The sequence below is a fragment of the Schistosoma mansoni genome, chromosome 4 (assembly GCF_000237925.1).
Source record: "Schistosoma mansoni strain Puerto Rico chromosome 4, complete genome".
Taxonomy (NCBI): Eukaryota; Metazoa; Platyhelminthes; class Trematoda; order Strigeidida; family Schistosomatidae; genus Schistosoma; species Schistosoma mansoni.
The window spans coordinates 2,718,769-2,741,442 of NC_031498.1; the positions used below are offsets into that span (position 1 = coordinate 2,718,769).

The 22,674-nt window shown below is 32.2% G+C and overlaps 1 protein-coding gene across 1 annotated transcript in view; it reads right to left on the minus strand.

Annotated features, from left to right (window-relative positions):
• Positions 1–2,074: 2,074 nt before the first annotated feature.
• Smp_150080 (transducin-like enhancer protein 1) overlaps positions 2,075–22,674 on the minus strand; it is a gene marked incomplete at its 5' end in the record, with an annotated part of 32,302 nt that continues 11,702 nt past the window's right edge. Inside the window, 9 exons of the mRNA XM_018796539.1 lie at positions 2,075–2,784; positions 4,080–4,512; positions 5,861–6,012; positions 7,730–8,069; positions 10,552–10,613; positions 16,753–16,961; positions 18,784–19,270; positions 20,084–20,143; positions 20,952–21,446. Coding sequence (XP_018651671.1) covers positions 2,677–2,784; positions 4,080–4,512; positions 5,861–6,012; positions 7,730–8,069; positions 10,552–10,613; positions 16,753–16,961; positions 18,784–19,270; positions 20,084–20,143; positions 20,952–21,446 — 2,346 coding nt within the window. The 3' untranslated portion in view covers positions 2,075–2,676. The remainder of the gene's footprint in view (positions 2,785–4,079; positions 4,513–5,860; positions 6,013–7,729; positions 8,070–10,551; positions 10,614–16,752; positions 16,962–18,783; positions 19,271–20,083; positions 20,144–20,951; positions 21,447–22,674) is intronic.

The window sequence follows — 22,674 nt, forward strand, 5'->3', positions numbered from 1 at the left end:
AAATGACCAGAAGGTAACTTTGTATTTTCAGCCCTGAACTACTTACTATCTAATCAAAGTATGCGTAAACCAACAATACCTATCGATCAAATGATTAAAAATCACAGTTAAATCACGCGACATAAATACTTCTCTTACATCACTCCAAGACTATCAAATATGCTTTAAATAGCAGATTTTCAATTTCTCGGCAGCTGTATATGTCTTTCGATGAATTCCATAAGTCATTATTACAGTGGTTACCCTTATTCTAAGTATAGTACACAGGTTGGTATCTCTCCATTAGTTGTTTAAAAGGACTTCAATTTGATAAGAGTAAACAAGTGTTTGTTAGAAGTTGCGAACCAAGACATGACCCCAGTTCAAGAAGTCAGGGACTGTGGATGAGCCGTGTTACTAGACAGAGACTACATGGTTGGAGATGTTGGATTACATGGTTCAGAATCGTCCACAATATGCAACCATTTTTTGTCTCCCTTGTATCCTGATTTTAAAATCATTCTATGCATTTTTATTCTACGAGTCCATATTTACTTCATAAATCATATGAGATGCAGGTACATCCAGCTGACGAGTCCCAAATAGGACGAAACGCACGTCCTGGATTCCACTGCTAGCCACTATTCATCTTTGCTTGCCATGCTTGTGAATTTAGGCTATATCGAGGCAATACGCACAGTACGCACATATGCCAATTAGAGACTGACCAGTTGCAGTCCTAAAAACATCAATGGGAAGATCCAAACAAACAACACTAAGTAAATAAATCATATTGTTTAAACTAAATCTTTCTTACTACCACTGATACTGTTATTACTTCTACTACTCTGTCATCTTGCTGTAGTGATGTGGTGTGACAACTTTAATTGGTGTCAGGTGGAACATTCCTCATGAATGGTTGACTATATAAATATATAACTCGATACGTCATACTATTATGATGCTGAATTAAAATCAGTAAATAAAATGTAAATGAACGAAATGGTGCACATTATTGCAGGATTATTATTAAATAGAGCACATTGATGAATACAAAAAAAGTTTCATATATAATAATAGAAGAACCGAATTCTTTAACAGAAAAATACCTTAACATACATACTACTAACAGATTACACATCTAAATAATACAAGTTTTATTTACACAATTCAAGCAAACAAGCAAATACAAGTCCCTACATCGTATTCAAATGTAAGTTATCATAACTCGATTTAAATAGGTTGAATAGCTTTGTTTTTTTATAAAAAAAACACGAAAAATCATCCACAATGTGTAGACAACCGAACAACAACACAATAGTACAGTGCATATTTATGTGTATTAACAAATTAATAACTGAGAGAAAAATAATAAACCTGCATGAATAACTTATCTGATTATTGATAATCATTATTGTATAATAAACTATACACATTCATATATATATATATATATATATATATAAGGGAACGTTATTAAAACAAAACGGAATAGGAAGGAATAGGAAAACTGATAAAAATTTCTTTAGGATTTTAACTGGAAGATTGAAAGAGAAATAGCAAAGTGAAGTAAAGACGGCAATAAAAGTATAATACTATCAAAAAAACACTATCAGTGAGTATATATATATATATATATATATATATATATATATTCAGAAAGTACAACCAAACAGTAACGGTAAGGAAAGGGGATGGCGTCGATAACAACATTACAACACAGTTAAGAAAAGAGATGACACAAAATAACAAGTCAACAAACTTGAATCAAAAAGTTACACAAATTTTGAACTAATGTGTATCCCATCCGTAATCTCTCTCCAAGCCTATGCAATATAGGCTATAAAAATGAGTTGGACACATGAACCTGAGAAAAAATTATAACAATGACACAAGGAGGAAGAAAAGCAAAGGAAGAAAAAAAGGGAAGTAACAAAAGAACAACTTTGATTGTTTGTTGTCCGTTTCTGCCGTTCAATTTTGCTGGTAATATATGTATGTACGCTACGTAATAATAATAATAATAATAATAATAATAAATAATGTAGTTCTTTACAACGTAGAACAATTCATTAGTTAACAGAAGAAAAAGCTTTGAATGATCACATCAACAGAGTAATGTGCATATTGATGTGAAGATGTATGTCGACTTGCTTGCTTTCTTACCGAAATTCTAAACAGCACAGAAGAACAGAAGAGACAAGGAACGGAACAAAAAGAAACAGAGATGGAATACACAATCGAAATGAGAAGTGGAAGAGAAAAAGTGATGTAAAATGCACGAGAAAAAAATGATTTTAAAGGGTGGTAGATAGGTAAGCATATATATGTATTGAAGGAAGAACATATTGCAAGTAGAAACAATATTGAATTCATAAATTATGATTATTTTTTCTTGGTACCATTAAAAAACAACATCAATGTGATATGACATAAAACAGTATAATATTTGTATGTGAATATTAGCGTTTACGTTTGATTGACTAGAAAATACTGACTCGTCTGCTGTTATTGTTGTTGTATGGTTTTTTGAACTACTAATACTGTTGTTTAGTATGTGTGTGTGTCGGCCTTCTGTTACAATTAGCGTCATACACAGAATAGCACAAAGAAATACATATACGCGCACTAGCACCAGTAAGTAGAACATAAAAAGCAACATAGGAAAAACGAAAAGCAACTAGCGCACAGATAGAATTAGTAAATTATTTCATAGACAGTAGCTTTACGATCACCAGACCCGGTAACTAGGAGTTTGTCATCTAGTGATATGTCGCAACTCAAAACAGACGAGTTTTCTTTGACCTAAATGTAATAATAACAACAATACAAAAAAAGGGAACATAGTGAAACGATCCATAATAGATGGAAAAAATCCAAAATGATATAATCACTGTACAACTAGGAATGCCATTAAAGTAACAACACTACCACTACCACCACTACTACTCTTACTATTACTAAAAATTTTGATAACTGAACAGTGTAAAGAAAAAATAAAAGGATATTTAAACGATATAATGGTAGTTTAGTGGTATATAATTACTAGTTATCCGAATAGTTCCTATCATCATATATAGAGAATAAGAAACAAGCAGGCATAATCTTTAATCGCCCTCAACTTACTAAATTAGAGCTAGATTAAGTACTATTCCGGGATAAAACAAGAGAATACTCTCTTTTATTGAATATGAGGGATCGAAGAAAAGGAAAACAGAACATCGCTTATAGGTTAAGGTATGTTATATTTAGAAATATGCTTTATTTGTAGCATGAACCTGTGAGAAAAGCCATTTTCTATGACTATTTATTATGTTTAATTCTAATCAATTCTTCTTCAATAGTGTCACCTGTAAAAGTACTTATAGTGCTCAAGAATGAAAAATGTATTAATTGTCCCTTCCTGTTCAACAGAACCAAACTTCGTAGATTAGTATATTCCCCGTTCTAGAACTATTAAATCATACATGTATCTATCAGATATTCGAGAGTAATATTCAGAGAATTTTTAATCAGTGTTTTATTAAAGTCCGTACTCAAGAATACGATGTGATAGTTAGCTTTTAAAATTAAAGCTAATAAACAATAAGGCTGAGATGCACAAGTCGTAAATAATCGATCACCAGCAGAAGTTCAATTGTATCAAAACAGTAGATACATACATCTATGCTGAAAATACGATAGTTGAGTCTAAAAAAAGACTGTTAAATGTCTACAAGTGGACCAACTCTCTAGGTCAACAGAAATATTTGGTAGATCAAATCCTCCTACAAAAACATAAAGGACTCAAAATAATATAGAAGGATTAGAACCACGAATATTCATGGCAACCCAGTAAACTATGGGAACGTTAAAGTATTACCCAATTACAATTGAATTCAAAATGACATGCGAGACTAACGAGTAGGAAAACAGTTACTAATTGGGTTAAACAACAGTAACATACTGAAAATAAGTTAATATGGTTCGTCTTGCAATTAATATGACGAAGAAACATTAAAGTTATATCAGTTTTAAGACTCTAAAGCTCATTGATTTATATATTTTTTCAACGTAATTTTATAATTAGGTTGGAAATTTATACTTAATATGGAACTGACCTGAAAGAGGTTAGCACCATAAGGAGTTCTCCAAGCGTATAGACAATGGTCTTTACCAGTGGAAGCAAACCATAAACCACTGTGAGCAAATTTAAGAGATAAAACACAACTTTCATGCAGAGATAGTTGATAACGTTCTGGACGACCAGGACCGAACACTTCAACTTGATCTGTTTCTAATCCAACAGCTAACCAATCTCCAGTTGGACAATAACCAAGAGAAAATATTTGAGCTGATAAATCAACCTGACTTATTTGGCAGTGTTCCCGTAAGTCCCAACAACGTACAGTTTTATCTAAGCCTCCACTCCACAAGCGTGTTCCATCAGGACGGATATCGACACAAGATGCTCCTTCAGCATGTCCTTGATACTGGCGAACTAAAATACGGTTATGTATATCCCAAACACCAATATTTCCATTTGAACAACAACTAAAACGATGAAGAATGAGAGCATGGTGTAATCCGGAAATAGAAATTACCATAAGATAGTAAAATAATTTGACAGAACAACAAAATAATGGATTTGTAATCGTTTGTCATAAGTACCGTAATCAATGACAAATAGAAAAAAACCTTTTATTAGTAAAATTATATTCAAACCCAATAATTTATAAGAAAACTGCGTAAGAATCCCAAAACATACATAGACTTTTTCCTATGCATCGAAATTCTCTTCTCTGTACTACTCTACGGCTATGAAACACGGTCTTAAAAATAAGAGACAAGTGTAAGCTTAAAGTTGTTGACAACATGTATCTTCAAAGTATTGTTGCATATCGTGAAACGGTCGACTAAAGTTGATGTTAGGCAAAGGTTACTAGGCAAAGATAATAAGTCGGTTGATGATAATGCAAATTCTTATCGATTGATGTGGTGGATCGTGTATTACGTATATCTAACCGCTGTCTACCTCGATAGGTGATGTTAGCTGTTGGTATAGGCAAATAGAAAGAAAGTGACTAAAGTAAAACATGTCATAAGTCAATGAAACCACTGACTGTTATTTTGAACCATGTTGATGGATCCATACCACTTGGTCGGGATGAACGGGATAATCCCGATTAGTGATTGGAAATTTCGAATGAAATGGCGCAGAATCAACCATAATAGTGTAGATGCAGTCAGTCTTTATTTTTATCTTAAATGTATTATTAAAGAACTATTATAGTGTGTGACAAACCAGCAATAAAGTGTAAACAAGTTTTAAAATATAAGAAATGTGCAAATCATTAGCATCTAAACATTCCATTGCAAATACACAAAATGTATTTTTATATACATAATGTAATTTTCTAAAGACATTCGTCGATTTATCAATGTAGTGAATATTCTAATATTACTTTAGATTATTTAGAAAAACAAGAACCCTCAAAATAATCGAAATACTTCATAAGATTATGAACTAACTTAATAAAACCTCCAAATGACTAGTGAACTGATCATTGTGTACAGTTTCAATGACGAGACAAAAAAAGAGTACATATCAGACAATTTATCGTTGTTCACTAATAAAAAGCATACTTAAATATTTCAGAGAATATATAAGGTGTGTACGCTATTAACTTTTAAGCGTATCAGATTATGCTTATTAATTATAAACTTTAAAGGTATTCACAACCAAGATGAAGTGATCAATAAATAAATCAAATACAAAGAGCATTAAATTAATTACTAAATAATACTACGACAAATACATTTACTAACCATACACAAAAACCAATGAAATGAGAAATCTTGCAAATATATGATGATCATAATAACAGTACATAATAATTACCTGAAGCATAATTTACTATCAGGCGATACAGCCAAGGCATAACATGCTGGAGCTGTAAATGTAAGTTCACTTTTTGGATGAGGACTAGCTTGACCCAAATCCCATATACTTAATATACTAGATTCACCACCAACCACTAATGTCCTTCCATCCTACATTTAAAAAGAGGAAAAAAATTTCCAGTTAACGACTAAAACTTTTTCACCTATGAAAATCCTATTATTGAAATTTATAATAGTAAGTTAATTAGCAAACAAAATGTATGAGCAAGAAGCATATAACATCTTGAGAACAAGTGGAACTGAAATTCGTTAGTTAAATTTCAAACGGGAATCTAGTGATTCAGATTCATTCTAGGTTATTTAAGTTTGGGGAACCAGGGGATGACAATAGTGAGTTTATGTAATGTACCCCTTCCCTAATTCCTTCTCACAAATGACAGAAAATTGTTATAATGAAGCGGATGTTTCAAAAGTTAGTACTGGTTTTTAGAATTATTATTAATTACTGTCCTATTTTATAATTACTGGGTAATAAGATTACTATTTATATGTATTTCATCTACCATACGCTTTCGGTTAGTTCATTCACTATACAGTTATATGACTTAACACTCCTAATTTGTTCCCAGTCTATTACATACAGACTCCTCTATCAACAGACAATTAAGGTTTGTTTATTTATAATCAGTGTGATTCGGTCCGGTATTTCTTTATAAAAACGAATTCTATTTAAAATATAAACATAACAGAGGTTGGTTACCACTTTTGGACTCGAGGCCGGACACAAAGGAGCTTCAAAATAACGGACCAGTATGAACTCAGATGTCGACTCAGGTTCATTAGTGCTGGTCAAGTCTGTAATTGGTCAGTTTGGGGAAAATAGGCTATTGAGGAAACAGTACATGCGAAATAGACCAAATTAGAGTTAGAAACCTGATTGGTGACTCGACATGTGACATTGGTCAGGGATGTCAAGATAACAAAAATAAGTTGCGTATTTTAACGAGAAATTTCTACTTTAACCAAATTGGTATTTAACTCTACACAATTTCTACCGACCGACTTGATTATTTCTTTCTCATACATGAAGATTATCCATCTAACATAACTTATAGGCTGAACTTGTTTCAGTGGTAGTTTCTCATCATCGGCTAAAAACCCTGTGAAAATTCATCACATCCGTTCAAAAAAGCATTTCTAAACCATAAGTGGAAAAGAAATAAGGCTGTAAATCATTAGATACATGCACAACGGTATCATTGCAATGCAGTTGTCAGATGTTTATCGATAAGAATTTGTTAATCATTAAAAAAGCGTAAGTAAAATAGTCTGAATATGAACGCAAATTTTTCATAATTCAACTTAACCTACTTTCAAGTAGTATGAAAAATGTATCGCATTTTTAACTGCATTGTTAAAGGTGAGCGTTACAGAAAACTTTCAAGTTGAAATCCCAGTTGAGGAATAGTTTATGTCTTAGAAGTTAGTTAGTTGAATAATTGAAGTTTGTGAAAATATTCTATTGTGCAATAGTTTATTTAACTGAATTTAAAGATAATCTCAGAGTGTATTAGGTAATAAACGCTATATTGCTACTAGGTTAATTTATGAATTTTATGTAAATAATTCATTATCAACTTCGTTTTAGAATGTAAACTAGGGCACTTCTTAAAAGATATTTATTGTATATATTATCCTTCCAAAAACTTAACAGACTATAGTTCTAAGTACAGGTACACATTTCTATATAGATAAATAAAAAATCTAACTTCAAAATAAAATAGTTTTTGGTGTTCACATATAAAATAAAAGTTAATATCCAACAAATATTCGAACACTGTAAACATAAGACTATTCTACAATTTACTTGAGTTAATTTAATCGATCGTATGTATTTATCTCGTTGTAAACACTCGAGACTTGTTATACACGTTTTATTAGTGATGATTGATTGACTTGAACTTCCACTGCAATTCGGAGATTGATTAGATGTAGTTGAATTTAAATCCCATAGTTTAACAGTGCCTTTACCTCCAGTATAAATCTGATGTGTAGCATTATTAATTGTAACAGCACAAACAACTTCTCCATGATCCAAACAATGTATCGCTTTTGCTTGATGCGGAATACCTGGACCAAAGAAAGCATCTGGAGTAAATGGTACAGGAGTTGGTGATTGGTTATCCAAACGAAGAAATGAATATGGTCTGCAAGATTGGAATCAAGATATATACATATCATCAATGATAAATTGTAATGCAAGATCTTTGCTTACAAACCACTGTTTATAAAGAATAATTGGACAAAATTTGTATATATTTCAGATAGGAACAGTAATTTCCCCTAATCAATATGGTTATAAAGATGGTTTTAGAAATGTTTGAATAACTGAAGAATTACCTTAATAAGGTAAATTTAAGGAATATTTAGTTCACTTACTGATATTCATAAACATATCAAAATAAAAATCAAAACCACATCATTGAAAGATGGACAAAATATTCATCATTTCCTTTCTGTATTAAACTAACTATAAAGATCTATATAATGGCTTTGAACTTCCACATTGTTGATATTAAAAACTTTTGTTTATTCAGTAACTATTGTTAATATATTTCCTTTCTGAGAAGACTACTTTAATACTCCTTACAGTTACAACTTTTTAGTACATTTAAACTGTAGTGATTAGTGAAATCCAGGATGTTTTGACTTTCTTCTAATGATGATATATTGACAGTTAATATATAGCTGAGTATGAGCTATCAGTAATATAACTAAATAAATAAATACAAACAATAGCCAATTATATACGCGATTTCTATAGTATTTATTAATTTACTTTAATTTATTTGAGTTTCTCTCATGATTTAACCTATTACATAAATATACAAACACCAGATAAATTAAACCGAATTAAACAAACTTGATGATACAATGGTTCAAATGACAATTTACAACCCTTACTGCTGATAGTTTGTACATGAAATGAATACTCCTAAGATAATGTATTATTTTCCCAAAATAAATGGAACGGGTAAGTTTATAGACCTGTGTTTAGAGATAGATAACTAGAGCGTTCTAGCAAACTATATATATATATATATATATATATATATATATATATATGTAATAGAAAACAGAAATTATGGGTTAAACCACACACCTCCACTACACCATACAGATAAGTACACATTGAAGTAAATATACACAAATTCCAATTATGTGTACAGAAAAATGAACAAGTATATAGTGATGTGATTAGAACATAGACAAAGCAACTTGATATCTGAAAAGGTTGGGTGACGAAAGGAAATAAAAAATAAGGAAGGTGGTAGGGAGAGATAATGGACGGTCTAAAAACAGACTGTTAGGAGAATGTCATAATGCAAACTATAAAAAAATACTCTATTACTCTTGACCGAAAGTATATTGATATTGTTACTAGAACAAAAATTGGGTGGAGAGACGAAGATATTTCCTTTATCTACAGTCAGAACAGAGACAAACATACAGACAAACAGGAAGTATACTATAATTAAAATGGAATAGAGAAAACTGAATATCTACACAACAGAATGCGTTGAATAGTGGGGAGAGTTAAAGAGGTAATGACAACTTAGGTGATAGATCCGAAGGGTGGTTGGTGAAATTACAAACGTAAGAAGAAACATGTGCTTTGTTTGAGTATTAATTTAGGTTGGGGGGGACAGGATTAGACAATTAAAAAACACAGAAACAGTGTAAGGGAGGGAGGGCTGACATACAACGTAGTAAGAAAATCGGTGTTCTGTAATTAAGACTTTTAAGGGAGTTCTTTTTTTAAGATGATCGCATAGAAACAGTTGTGGTGGTGGATAGTAAAAGATGCATTATCTATTGGCTAAGTATAGATTGAATCACAAAGAGACGTTTAAGTAGGAGCATAGCAAAGATAGAGTGAGAGAAAGAAGAAATTGGAGATATTACATTATACAAGCTGATCGAATAGTATAAAACTGGCAGGTACAAAAAGGATGAGACAATACACACTTTCAAACAAATGCTGCTGACAATTCAACTATGTATGCATGTGTGGTGGGGGCAATAAGATGGATATAGTTTTAAAAAAAAACAAAAAAAGAAGGTTAAGAAGGGGGTTGGGGGTTACAAAATTGATGCAAATAAACGATACGTGAAATATAAGAGAAAAAAGAGGAAAAGTAAGGAGACATGAGGGAAATAAATAAAATTTTATCAAAAACAAAAATATTTTTTTCTCAGCAGAAAAAATTCTCTTCGCTATAAGTATCAGTGGGGTAGAAAACAAAAAACAAAACAGAATATTGGCAAATCTATAACATGAGAATATATTAGTAATAAGATGACAGACTTGTTGTTGTTATTTGTCGAAGCAAAGTTCTCTACAAGAGATTAGGACACACAACAATCATCTCTTCAGTGAACTGAAAAAAACTCAAAACATAGTTTGATTATATATATGAACAAAGAATATTTTCAGCCCAAAGAGACAGTAGATGAAGTATTAAATAAAAAGCATGACAGAGAGTATCTCCTTAATTTGAACAACCTAACAAACTTATGAAGTCGATTAGAAAAGTGATTTGATTAAAGGGTACTAGATTGAAAAGATTTCAGTACTAACATTAAACGCGTATAAAAAGAGTTCATCGAACGAAGTCAACAACTTACGGTCTGCTAATATTCGAAATTCCACCCATTCCAGAACTACCAAAATTTGTATCAAACATCATCTGATAAGTAAAGGGGGAAAAATAGAAAAAATATTTTAAATGAAATATAAATAACACTGGTGAAATGACACGATGTATATAGATCTTAAAGTGTCTGTAAATCGGATTTACATGGAAAAAAATACTTTTGTCAAAAATAGAACTTTTGAATGATTTCCATGGAATTTAATACAGATTTACGAAATATAATAAGTTAGGATAAATTTTATAAAAAGGACAGACAGTTCTATATCCTCTCAACAATTTCATATCATTAATAATCATATCGATTATGATTGACATCCCGGTTCATCAATTTAATATTAAACTAACTGATTCAGTGGAATAGAGCATACTAATTGTTTTTGTAGAAACAAAATAATGAAATTGTTTCGTTTAGAACAGTAACAAAATTATAAGTGCTTATACAAAATGAATTAAGACTAATTTTAACAAGTTCCTATATTAGCAATACAGCACAGAGATTATCGAACATTGTTTTATTTATTTCGTTTACTTAGACATATCGTTTCAAATAATTAGTCGAACGGAGAAGAATGGAAAATAAGTGTGAGAAAATACACATGAAGAGAAAACATCAATAAGAAGTTACACGGGTGTGGGGACATTCCAAATTTTCACCATATTGGGAATGGTGTGGGTTACAAAAAAAAGAGAACTACACACAAACACAATGCAGCTGATAATGAATACAAATGACACAAAAAATCGCTAGAATATTATCGTTTACTCTATATGATACTAATGTACATAAAGAAAACTGGTTTGACAATTTTTTCCTACGCGATCGATTGATTATTAATTAGTGACTAAAGTTATGTGTATCTAGTCCATTGGTGCTGATCAAATTGTTTGGTTCTATTTAAATTCACTAGAGGAACAAATTACACAAATTTTACCAACCAAGTTACAATCTGGCCACTAATCTAAATAACTGAATATCGCAGTTACTATGTTGAAATGCTAAGTGGTTGGAAGCAGTCGGTAGAAAACTCAGGAACAAGTTTTATGCTAACAGGCACTCATCAACTAAGAATATATCTGCAAACTTGAGAGTACCGATGCATCTTTTGGATTTCAATTACAGGTTAGCCTTGCGAACGAATACTAACTAGGACGAAGCTTCAGTGCAGAGTATCCTTTTGACTACCCCCTACTACCATCAAACATTTACTTTTTTCATGATTAAATAGGGACTAAACCATTTCCAGGTGTCATTGGACTGTACATTAAAAAAAAGTGGGATAAATGACTATCCCACTATAATTTTGGTATATATAAAAGTACGAATGATATAGACTGCCTAATTCACTGATAATATAGTAACAACGACAAAGATGTGGTCATGATTATTGAAAGACTAATTGACTCATTTGTGAAATGAACATGATGATGATTGCTCACAATCTTCGACTATATATATATAGTAACACAAATGCTTGATACCAAAAAAATAAAACAAAATATGTAATTCTGACTTAAATATTAAAGCCTAATCTCATGACGATCACTCATTTACTAGTTAACTAATTATTAACTAAAATGTTGATTATCACTGACCGTATATAAACTTATCGATATTCATTCTTATTTACTTACACTACTCATATTAAGTGTGATGTAAATTTCTTATATACATATATAATGTTTCAAGTTTAATTGCAGAACTTAAAATCGTACGACATGCATTACTGAGATGATATTTGTGAATGTTCGAATAACAAACATATACAAGAGTACTTAAATAATGAAAACATCTTAATAGTTGTATTATAGATTTATCTATTAACCGAAGCTACTTTCATTGAAATTATGAACCGATCAATCAAACTTAACAATCCCAAAACCCTATATACTGATAATTATGTGATCACAAGTAGTGACTAGCTTCGAGAGGTGATTCTTGGATTTTTAGTGAGAAACCGTGACCAGGGAAGATCAAAACGTGTAAAATGTGAGGCAGTTATCCACAAAAGACAATTAAAGATGGTCGCGCAACATCGTGGATTGATTGAAATTAGACATTAACACTGCTGGTTGGCAGCTCAATGGTCTAGAGGTCAGGCGATCGCGCACGCGAGACCGAAGGTCTTATGTTCGGCTCCTGTGTGCGTGTGCTTAATGTACACTGCTGGAGAGTGTCGTACTAGGACTAAACGGCCATCCAGTGCTTCCAGATGTTCAATGATAGTCTAACATTGGTCGGTTCATGACCAATCAAACTCACCAATTTTCACAACCCTATACTGATGAAGCTAATTCATTACTGCGGTGAAATCAATGTACAGGAAAATCATTGGTATTTCCCAGAGAAACCTCAATGTCCATATACATAAACTTGTTGTACTTCAGCTACAATCTACAAAAGATGACGATATGTCCGCCAAACTAGCTTTATGTTAACAGTGGACATTATGGACGCTAATTTACAATATTATTCAATAATGATAGTTAGACTAAATAAATCTTGAAGGGGGGATAGCGCTAGTTCAAGTTGTCAGTATACCAACTATAAAAAAACTTAAGATATGATAAAGGAGGAAAATAGATGAACTAAATGTATCTTGTGCTTACGAATAAAAACTAGAAGAAAATGAATGCGCTGAGTATATGATAGTCGATTTCAAATAATATATAAGCATGTTTTTAAACATCTCTGTACACGTTGAAGGATTCATCAGGTAAAAATCGATAATTCCTTAACTCATGCTTCATATACCAGCGGCGCATATGTATCTGCTGCCCCTTTGTACCAATATGTATGTGTTTAAATAAATAAATACATATACCAGCAATTCGAATAGTTGTCATCATTAATGAAAAGCATGTCGCAGATAAATATTAGTATGCTAATAAGATGAAATAAGCCTATCTAGTCTTTGCTGTACAGTTTCCCCCAGTGTATATACAAATAGTACATTAATGAAACAAAAATAAACCACTTTCAAAATTAGGAAACAAATAGATGTGAAAGAACCAAGATTTTTAAGATTTAAAACACTGGTTTAGTACGATCGAAGTATCTTATCGACTTAAAAACCGGAACCATCTTCCACCATTCTGAATAGTAAACAATAACAAATTGAACATGGATGATTGAAACGTTTATAAAGGGGAGAACAATGGGTTAAAAATTGAAAAGATATTGTGAAAAATGTATTTGTTCCATAGAATAGTCACCAACATATCAATATAATGCATCTACGTGACATATGGCTATGTAACCATATGACAACAGCTACCAACAATTCAATCAATTAAGAGTCTAGGCATTTAAAAAGCAACTAAGTTGGGGAAACAATATTTAGTGTTACACAAATTTACTCATGGTTCTTGGCTTTGCAGTTATCAAATCTTATTTATAGAGAAATCCGGAGTTACTGAAAATCAACCTTTCGACGACAAATATAACTATTTTGATAAATTATAAGCTTATAGAATGAAAGCTGTGCGACACCCAAGTTTTTCGTATCTCAGCATTAAAAAAAAGATAAATTGTTCGGTATACATAAACTACAAACTTAGATGGGGAAGATCAGATCGACAAAGTTACGTAACAAACTGATTTCATATAAATAATATCTATGTTAATTTTATCTAGCCCAGTAGAGCAGAAACAATGACGATGACAATCATGCACCTAGTTTGAAAGTGAAAAGCATACTGGTGAAAAAACATGAGGACAAAGTACCACTCAACCTGAATAGCTACATCCTGAAGTAACAGTATCTATTGGCGTATTCGGATGACAAAGCACCATTAAAACAATTACTATTATTATTACACACATGCAGGCATAATACTCGTGTACTTACCCAGGAAATAATATAGAATAACATATAATAATTTTTTCTCAGTGATACATTGATATACCAATAATTGATTGATATGCTAAATAGTAGTAGCTCATACCGTATATATATATATATATATATATATATATATTCTTTTCATTCATTAATAACTTCATGATGGTGGTAGATGTTAGAGTCCTTTTGCTTGTTTGTTTGTTTTAAATGATATGACATGAGAGTATGTATATGGGGTGACAGTATGTGAAAATACAAATATAAGCAGATAAGTTAATATAAGTGTTTGTATGTTGATGAATTTACAAGTGGGGAAATATATTCTCAAGGATTTTGTTTGTAACCTAATGCTATTCTTTATCAGAAGGATACGAAGGAAGAATCATTCACAGCTATCGAATCTATTAAGTACAACCAAAACGAATAATAATAAACAAAGTATAGAATCATAAGCCTCATTAGATGTGGTTCCACTAGTTGTAGAAATATTTATGCAAATTAAGGTTTTCCTTTTTATTAGATATGAAGGCATCTTTTATACGTTGCAGATTATTAAAATGAATAAAAAGCGAAAGGATAATGCGTACACAAAGGAATGTTCAATCACATATTGACTAATCAATAGACATAATATAGGCTTGCAGAAAGACAATTTCAACGATATATGGTTATCTACATAGTTCTTAATTATCTGAAGATAATAACTACATGAAATTGTTTATACAATAACTTTAGAAACAGTAAGACATTTATCTTGACAGAATTTAGTCAACAACTGTAGCTGTTACAGACTAATGATTCGTATTCCATAATCTAAAATAAACAAAAATATTGATCAAATTCAAAAGCCATGACGACTCTATAAAATAAATGTAATTTATGAAGCAACTCTATAACTAAGTCTACCACGTTTATGTACTTAGAATCACAATCCTATTGTAGGGGGTAGTGACACGATCCAAGCTTCCAAAATAAGTGTAAAATGGATGAATATGATGTCTAACAACAGAAGATAGAAGGGATTTAACGATGTGACAGAGATTTCTGAGTTAACAACTTGAACAAGCAGAACATACTACTCGGTTCGGCATCCTACTATATCTTCAATAACAAGATCATGAAACAGAGAATTGTAAAAATCAGTATAGGGAGATGGCAAAGATTGCTGACTCTTCTAATTTACATTACCAATTTTCACAAACTCTCTATAGTAATAATAACCGTGTGGTCAATACTGACTGTTTTCAGGAGGTAGTCCATGAAGTTCTAGTAAAGTCATGAGCAGTGAAATTCCATCATATTTGATGTGGGGCAGTTATCCACTGATATTATTGGAAGATGGTTGTGAAATATAGAGAAGCGGCTGAAGGTATGAACATAAAGCACTGGATGCCGACTCAACAGTCTAAAGGTTAAGCGCTAGCCGGGAAAATTGAAGGTTGTGGTTCAATCACAGGTGGGGTGTGGATGTGTACTGCTGGGGTATTCCATACTAGTGTAGTGTCGGTTGATATGTTAAGCCCGTATACCTTATTTCTAGCTTTTGGACAAGCCAATTCACCCATCCATCATGAGTCCCGTTTTGACCTTGTCAATTACTCACTTATTAACCCTGACTATTTTTTTATATGAGCGTATGTGTGTGTGCACTTTTTATCCTATTTATCACATGCCTGTCATTTATTTTTATCTCAGTATAAATATTGATTAACTCTTGACTAAAGCGAGTTGGCTTACAAGCCATCTCCAGTGCGTACCATTTTGCTTTGCTCGCCGATATTTACTCATGTACCTATAGCTTTCTGGCCGGCGTTATTTGACAATAAACTGTAGCTGCCGCTTCTCTTTGCCTTCTGATTTTATGCACCGTTAAGATTTGTATTATAACGGTTATCGAGGTGAACGATTAGCGAAGCACGGCATTACACTAGCAATAAATAGCTATCCAGCGCTTCCTAGTTTTCGATTGTTATCCAACTAAGATAAATCCCTGGTATGAACTACAAACTTGTGAAAATTAGCATAATTTCACAGATGTTGCATTGCAGGCTAACGTTCACAGGTTTTAACAACAAAAGTTGAAAATAGTGAACGGAACAGTGAGGTCTCGAAACAAAAATATAAATACTATACCAGATTTCAACATTCAGTATAAAGACTACTCAAAAATGGAAAAACATTAAGAATTCTATTATAAATAAATTAACCTCATATTGTAAAAACAATTACAGCAGTACTTTTTGGGAAATCTACATAATGAAAGTAAGAAAGAGGAATTTAACCATGGCTTTAACAGTAGGTACTGTATTCTCAATAAAAAAACTACTTACCGTCGATGATGACGATGTTGTTATTGTTGTTGATAGTGGTACCGAAGGAGGATTTTGTTGTGTAGACGAAACTGAATGGCCATCTGAGTTTGGTGTCAATGCGTCAGAAGTAAGATTAGGTGGGGAAAGAGAAACAGCACCAACACCAGGGAGATTGACACCACCACCAGCACCCATTGAAGACAAAGGACTAGGTACTGATAATTCACCTAAAGGAATGTAACAGAATAAACTACACTCTGATATACATATATAAACTTATATTCAGAGGTATGTATTGCAGTGGTTTACTGTTCAAATTTCGATGGAACAATTTAATAATATCGATCACGCCAATATACAAAACAATGTATGGAACCATGTATCGTTATTCATTGACAATATTCAAATGACAATTTAATATGGTGATTTTATTCAAGAAAATCATCAAATCTAAGCTCCTTGAATAGATGCACTTTGTCATATTCAAATGATTTTTATGGCCAAGATGATAATCTTTGTCTTCTTATTACACTATCAAAATTTATCAAAAAGGACTAATACCTTCAAAATAATTCATACTCGGTTCTAGAATAATGTTTAAAAACTAATAGAAGATTCTTATCCTAAAATAAGGATCATCATCTACACTTAAAAACAATTGATTGATTAAATGATTTAGTATAGCAAAAGATTAGCATAAAAACTAATTTCGTTTACGGAAATTTACATGGTTAGCTTTATATATTCTTAACAATGACGATCTATAAGGCTGTTGTAAAAAAAAACAAAAACTAAAACATAAATATATACTGCACATAACAGCGCATTAGACACACATAATACTAATACTATTATTATTGCTATCATTATTATTACTATTATTATTATTGAAAAAGAAGTCCATCCCACACCCACTTCAGTAGTGTATCAGGACAGCTGATCAAGCAATATTATAAATGAAACTAGCCGACTAAATGATAGCTTCTATTTTCCCCACTACCACCACCTACCCCTACCTCTACATCATATTATTTATTATTGCCATCCCAACTAGGTCATGAAAGCTAACATAACAACTACCACCCCAATACTATTTTGTTCCAGTTACTGACCCAGGCTACGACGACATAAGAGTGGAGAGAGAGAGGGTGAGGTGAAGGCGCAATTAGAATTGTGTTGTTTTTGTTGTTATCGCTGCTAGTACTGATGTGATATATAGAATAAAGGCATGCTGAGTCGGATGGGACTTATAACGTATACAAGATAGTGGTGACGGCAATGGTGGGGTACGACATAAAATTGTAGGGTGGTGAGACATATGTCTAATCGATAAAGGAAAATGGTGGTGGGGGTAAGACGAGGAAAATAAAAAAAACAAAGATGAATTGTATTTGCTAAGAAGAGAGAGAATGAGAGCAATAAGGCAAATTTACCCTATGTATACACCTCACAAACCAAATGGCATGTTAACACAGTAGGGTGGATGAATCGACAGGAAAAAGAAAATAGGCTACTTCTGTTATTATGTGTAAAGTGATAGACTCTAAAACGAAAGGTCTATATATAAGCTTTTACAAAGAATGTGTGTTCAGAGGAACTGGATACATAAGCGAACAAACATTCGTATAGGTGTGTACATGTGAGTTGACACACACACAAGCATACAAAAGATATACATTATCTTTTCATACATAAATTTATGCATGTACATACTATTGGGTGTGGGTAGAACCAAAGAGAGATATAGGAAAACAAAGAAAAGAGATGCGGATAGATTGACTACATAAAATGCTATTAGTCTCAATAATTTTTATGTTAGAGAGCTTGTTTTCAATTCTCGCGACAGTTGAAGCCTATATATATATATTGCTGTGTCCAACGGTTTTACATACTAAGGGAATAGTGTAAGTTAGACGTGATGTTTATGTGGTTAACCGAAATAACAAAATAATATTTGCAATCTCATCATATACACATAAAAAGTACGAAAGATTAAACAAACTAATCATAGAACCATCTGATGGTCGATCAGCATCATTATCATCTTACCTCCTGCCAGAGATGAAATTGAACCTATTCTGCATGAATTCGATACGTTTGTAGTGCCAGCAACTACAGGTGATAACGATGATTTAACATTGGATGTAGTAGTATGTTGTTTATTATGAAATGTTCCAGTCAAAGGAGGAGCAGGAGGCGGTGGGGGGTCACTACAAGTTGTATGTGATTGTTGATTTTGTGGTGATGTAGTACAACTTGGTGTACCACTACCAGAACCACCACTTAATAGTGGCGGTGGATTTTCATCAAATTCTTTGTGATCTAATTCAAGTGAATGATCTCGTTGTGCATTGTTATTCATGGTGGTGTTATGATTTTGATTATTACTATCAAGATGTGATAGAGTTAAGCCGTTACCAGTAGAATGATTTTTGTAAACAGAAGAATTCGGTCCACCATTACTGCTATTACTATTCCCATTATGCTTTGTTGATGGAGTACGCCGACCGGAAGAATTTGAGCTTTTAACACGAACCTGTGTATGTAATTCAATATTAGAAAAATAATAAATGACCATGAATATTCATAGTAGTAGAAGTAGTAAGAATTTACGATTTATAAAAAAAGTGCTGCTAATTCCGTCAATATACAACTACAACTAATCAGAGGAAAAGATATCATAATGATTGAACGTAAACACGTAAATATTGAACATTTGACTACTTATTTTACGTAAACCTGAGTTATTCTATCAGCCTCAAAAGACATAATATGCAATATGCTTTTGAATACAAACTTTTATAAATTCTAAACGGACCAGTAGTAAAATATAAACAATGATTTTATTGCGATAGTTAGAACTCTGAATGAAGTCACTGATTAGTAGTGATTTGTTCTTAAATGACATGACTTATAAAATTGGTTCGATATTCGGTAGAGTCGTGTGCATATGCACAGCTGAGAAATCTCATGCTAGGACGAAAAAAACTGCACAATGCTTCCTGGTCTCTAATAGTTATTTAACCAAAATAAGTCCGTGATATAAACTATGCAACCGTTGAAATATTTAGTTTGATAGTCGTTTAGGGAATCCAACAGGAAACAACTATTAAGACTAAGTATAAGTAAAGGTTTACTAGTCAGTAAGACCTATGCACGATTCCTATGAAGTTCTTCCTACACGTCTGGGATCTGAACGTAAGTTATTCAATGAAATCATATATATATATATATATATATATATGTATTCAAAGATCATTTAGCATACCACCCAAATTCATGTATTCATAACAGAGCTGTTAGCCAGTTATCTATATTGTATACGGATGATACAATAGTAATTACTCACCAATCCGTTTTCTTCCAAAGAACTATTACCAACCGCGTTACATTTTTCTCCGGAGGTGGGCTAACGACAGAATTGAAAATGAACATGGTACTTACTGTTTACATATATACGATTTACATCAAAACAGATACTTCAAAATTGTAGATTACCAAATAATATAAATAGGCAAAGAATTACCACATGTGTATTTCAACGTCAGTGCATATATGAGACATGCTCTAGTACAAACGTGAATTGGTTTTCTATGTAGATAATAGTGACATAAAAAACATGGAATATATTTCTTTACCGTAGTTGTAAAGTTTTCAGAAAGTGTCTTCAAATTCAAGAATATTTAGAAAACAAACAATATACTATGGTACTTCTATAGTTGTTAAAATGACATTTCGACAAAACTGAACATAGGTATCTATATGTTCCAAAAGGTAAGCGTTTTTCATTACTTTGTCAAGAATTTGTATCTTTTAAAGTAATTATTTTACAGCAGAAATACATGCGCTCAACAGTTATAGTAATATACATTATTTTTACTTGAGCTTTATCATTGGATATTAAGAAAACAAAATAATATTAACAGATTCAATAATGTATTATTATATGATCAGTAACATTTTGCACGCTAAGAACTCCCAGTAATTCATAAACATTATTAAGTTCCAAACTAGAAATTAATAACTACAACAAAAAGTCTAATTAATTAACGCTTAAAAAAGAAATGCCCAAATCACTGTCAATAAAATATGAATAAATCTATGGAAGATTTACAATAATAAATAAGATAGAATACAAAAACACGTAGTAAAGTATAATTATGTTAGAAAAGTGATTACTATGCAAAATGTTGACAGGTAAAAGGAAACAAACTTACTCTTTCAGTTTTACGACGTTTCTCATCTGGAGGTGCATTTGAATGTACATCAAGCAAAGCTGGAGATCGAGAATTTGCACGTTGACGACTTGGACAAGAATTAACACTGGGTACAGGTGTTGAACTTTTTGATGGTGGTAAAACAGAACCTGGGTTAGGAAATGTTGATGATATAGATGATGATGGAGGTAATAGATTATTTGGACCAAAACCAGATATATCTGGATTTAAACCACCGAAAAGTCCAGACGATAAAGGAAGGCTTGAATTAAGTCCATCATGTATATCTGGATTCATGCCTACTGCTGCAGCAGATTGAGCAGCAGCAAAACTAGCCATTGTAGCCATTAAATTATGCGCATCCATTGGTGAAGACCCTGACAGACTATTAGACCCGAAGTTTAACGGTAGACCAAAAGCTCCTGGTGGGCCACCTTGTGAGGCGGCGGCAGCAGCGGCCATCGCTGCAGCCATTGCCGCAGCAGCTGCTGTTCTCTGGAAATAACAACGAAACGTTTATACTTCAAGAGAGAAATTAATTATGATTAACAAGAAGTCGATGGCAGACAGGAAAAAGTAGCTATGGGTGAAGATAACAATTTTTTGCCTAAAAACTAATATAAAACGTACTAAAAACACGAATTCCGGTATAAATACAAAAACCATCAAATTATGGTGAAAAGGAAAAACATCTCCGTAACTATGATCGGTATAGTATGAAAAGTCACTAACCATTAGTTTTCCATTTTTCAAAATCTTTATTCAGTATAACCAAACAAATTATACCAAAACGATTATGGAATAATTTGGTTTAGCTACAAGAATATTTCCACTTTGATTCAACTTTAGGTCAATATTGGAAGTTGAAATAAAAGATAGCATAGAATACGCGTAACACACTAAGCAGTCCAAGTTTACAATCAAATCAACTAATGAATATTCCATTAGTTTAATTTTCCATTTAATCAATGGATATGATTTCAACGGAAATTGATGACTAGGAACAAATATGAATTGATAAGTGGTGATGGGATGATTACTCTTTTGATCTTATTGCTTCGGTTATTCATAAAGATATTGACTAACCGATACAAACTTAAATCGATAATATAAGTCCAACAGTACACAAAGAGAAGAGAAAGTAAGACGATTACATGAATAAAACAATGTCTGAGATAGTAAGACAAGAAATTAGAACTACCATGGAGTTAAAATCCCTATACAAGTATAATGAATCACCAGTATTATGGCTAGTCATTCAAGTTGGGTAGTGTTACGCAAACAGTAGATGACAGGACGTGTCATACATAAATCTAACCATCAATCATTTTAAAAAGCTTGCGAGAATAAGAAGCGAATAACCGTAGAATGGCTAGAACAAAACATGTACACCAATCCATGAAAATCCCGGCAGTTGTTTCAAATAACATAATGAAATTCCACATTTTTAGCTGGCGGGCATAGCAGAGGAAATCCATTACATATATTGGGTGAAACTGTAATGTACATTTTTATTACGATACAACAAATACAGTTAGAAAGAATGATCAACTGTTAACATTCGAACACAGGTACACATCAAGAGTTACCTTTCCAGCTTACGATCATCTTTAAAAAAATGAAAGCGTATTCATAAACATATACTCTGATTTCATTAGAATAGTATTATTTTAATAATAGATATCCCGATGCCCAGTGATAGTGAATAAGCTCCCATCAACTG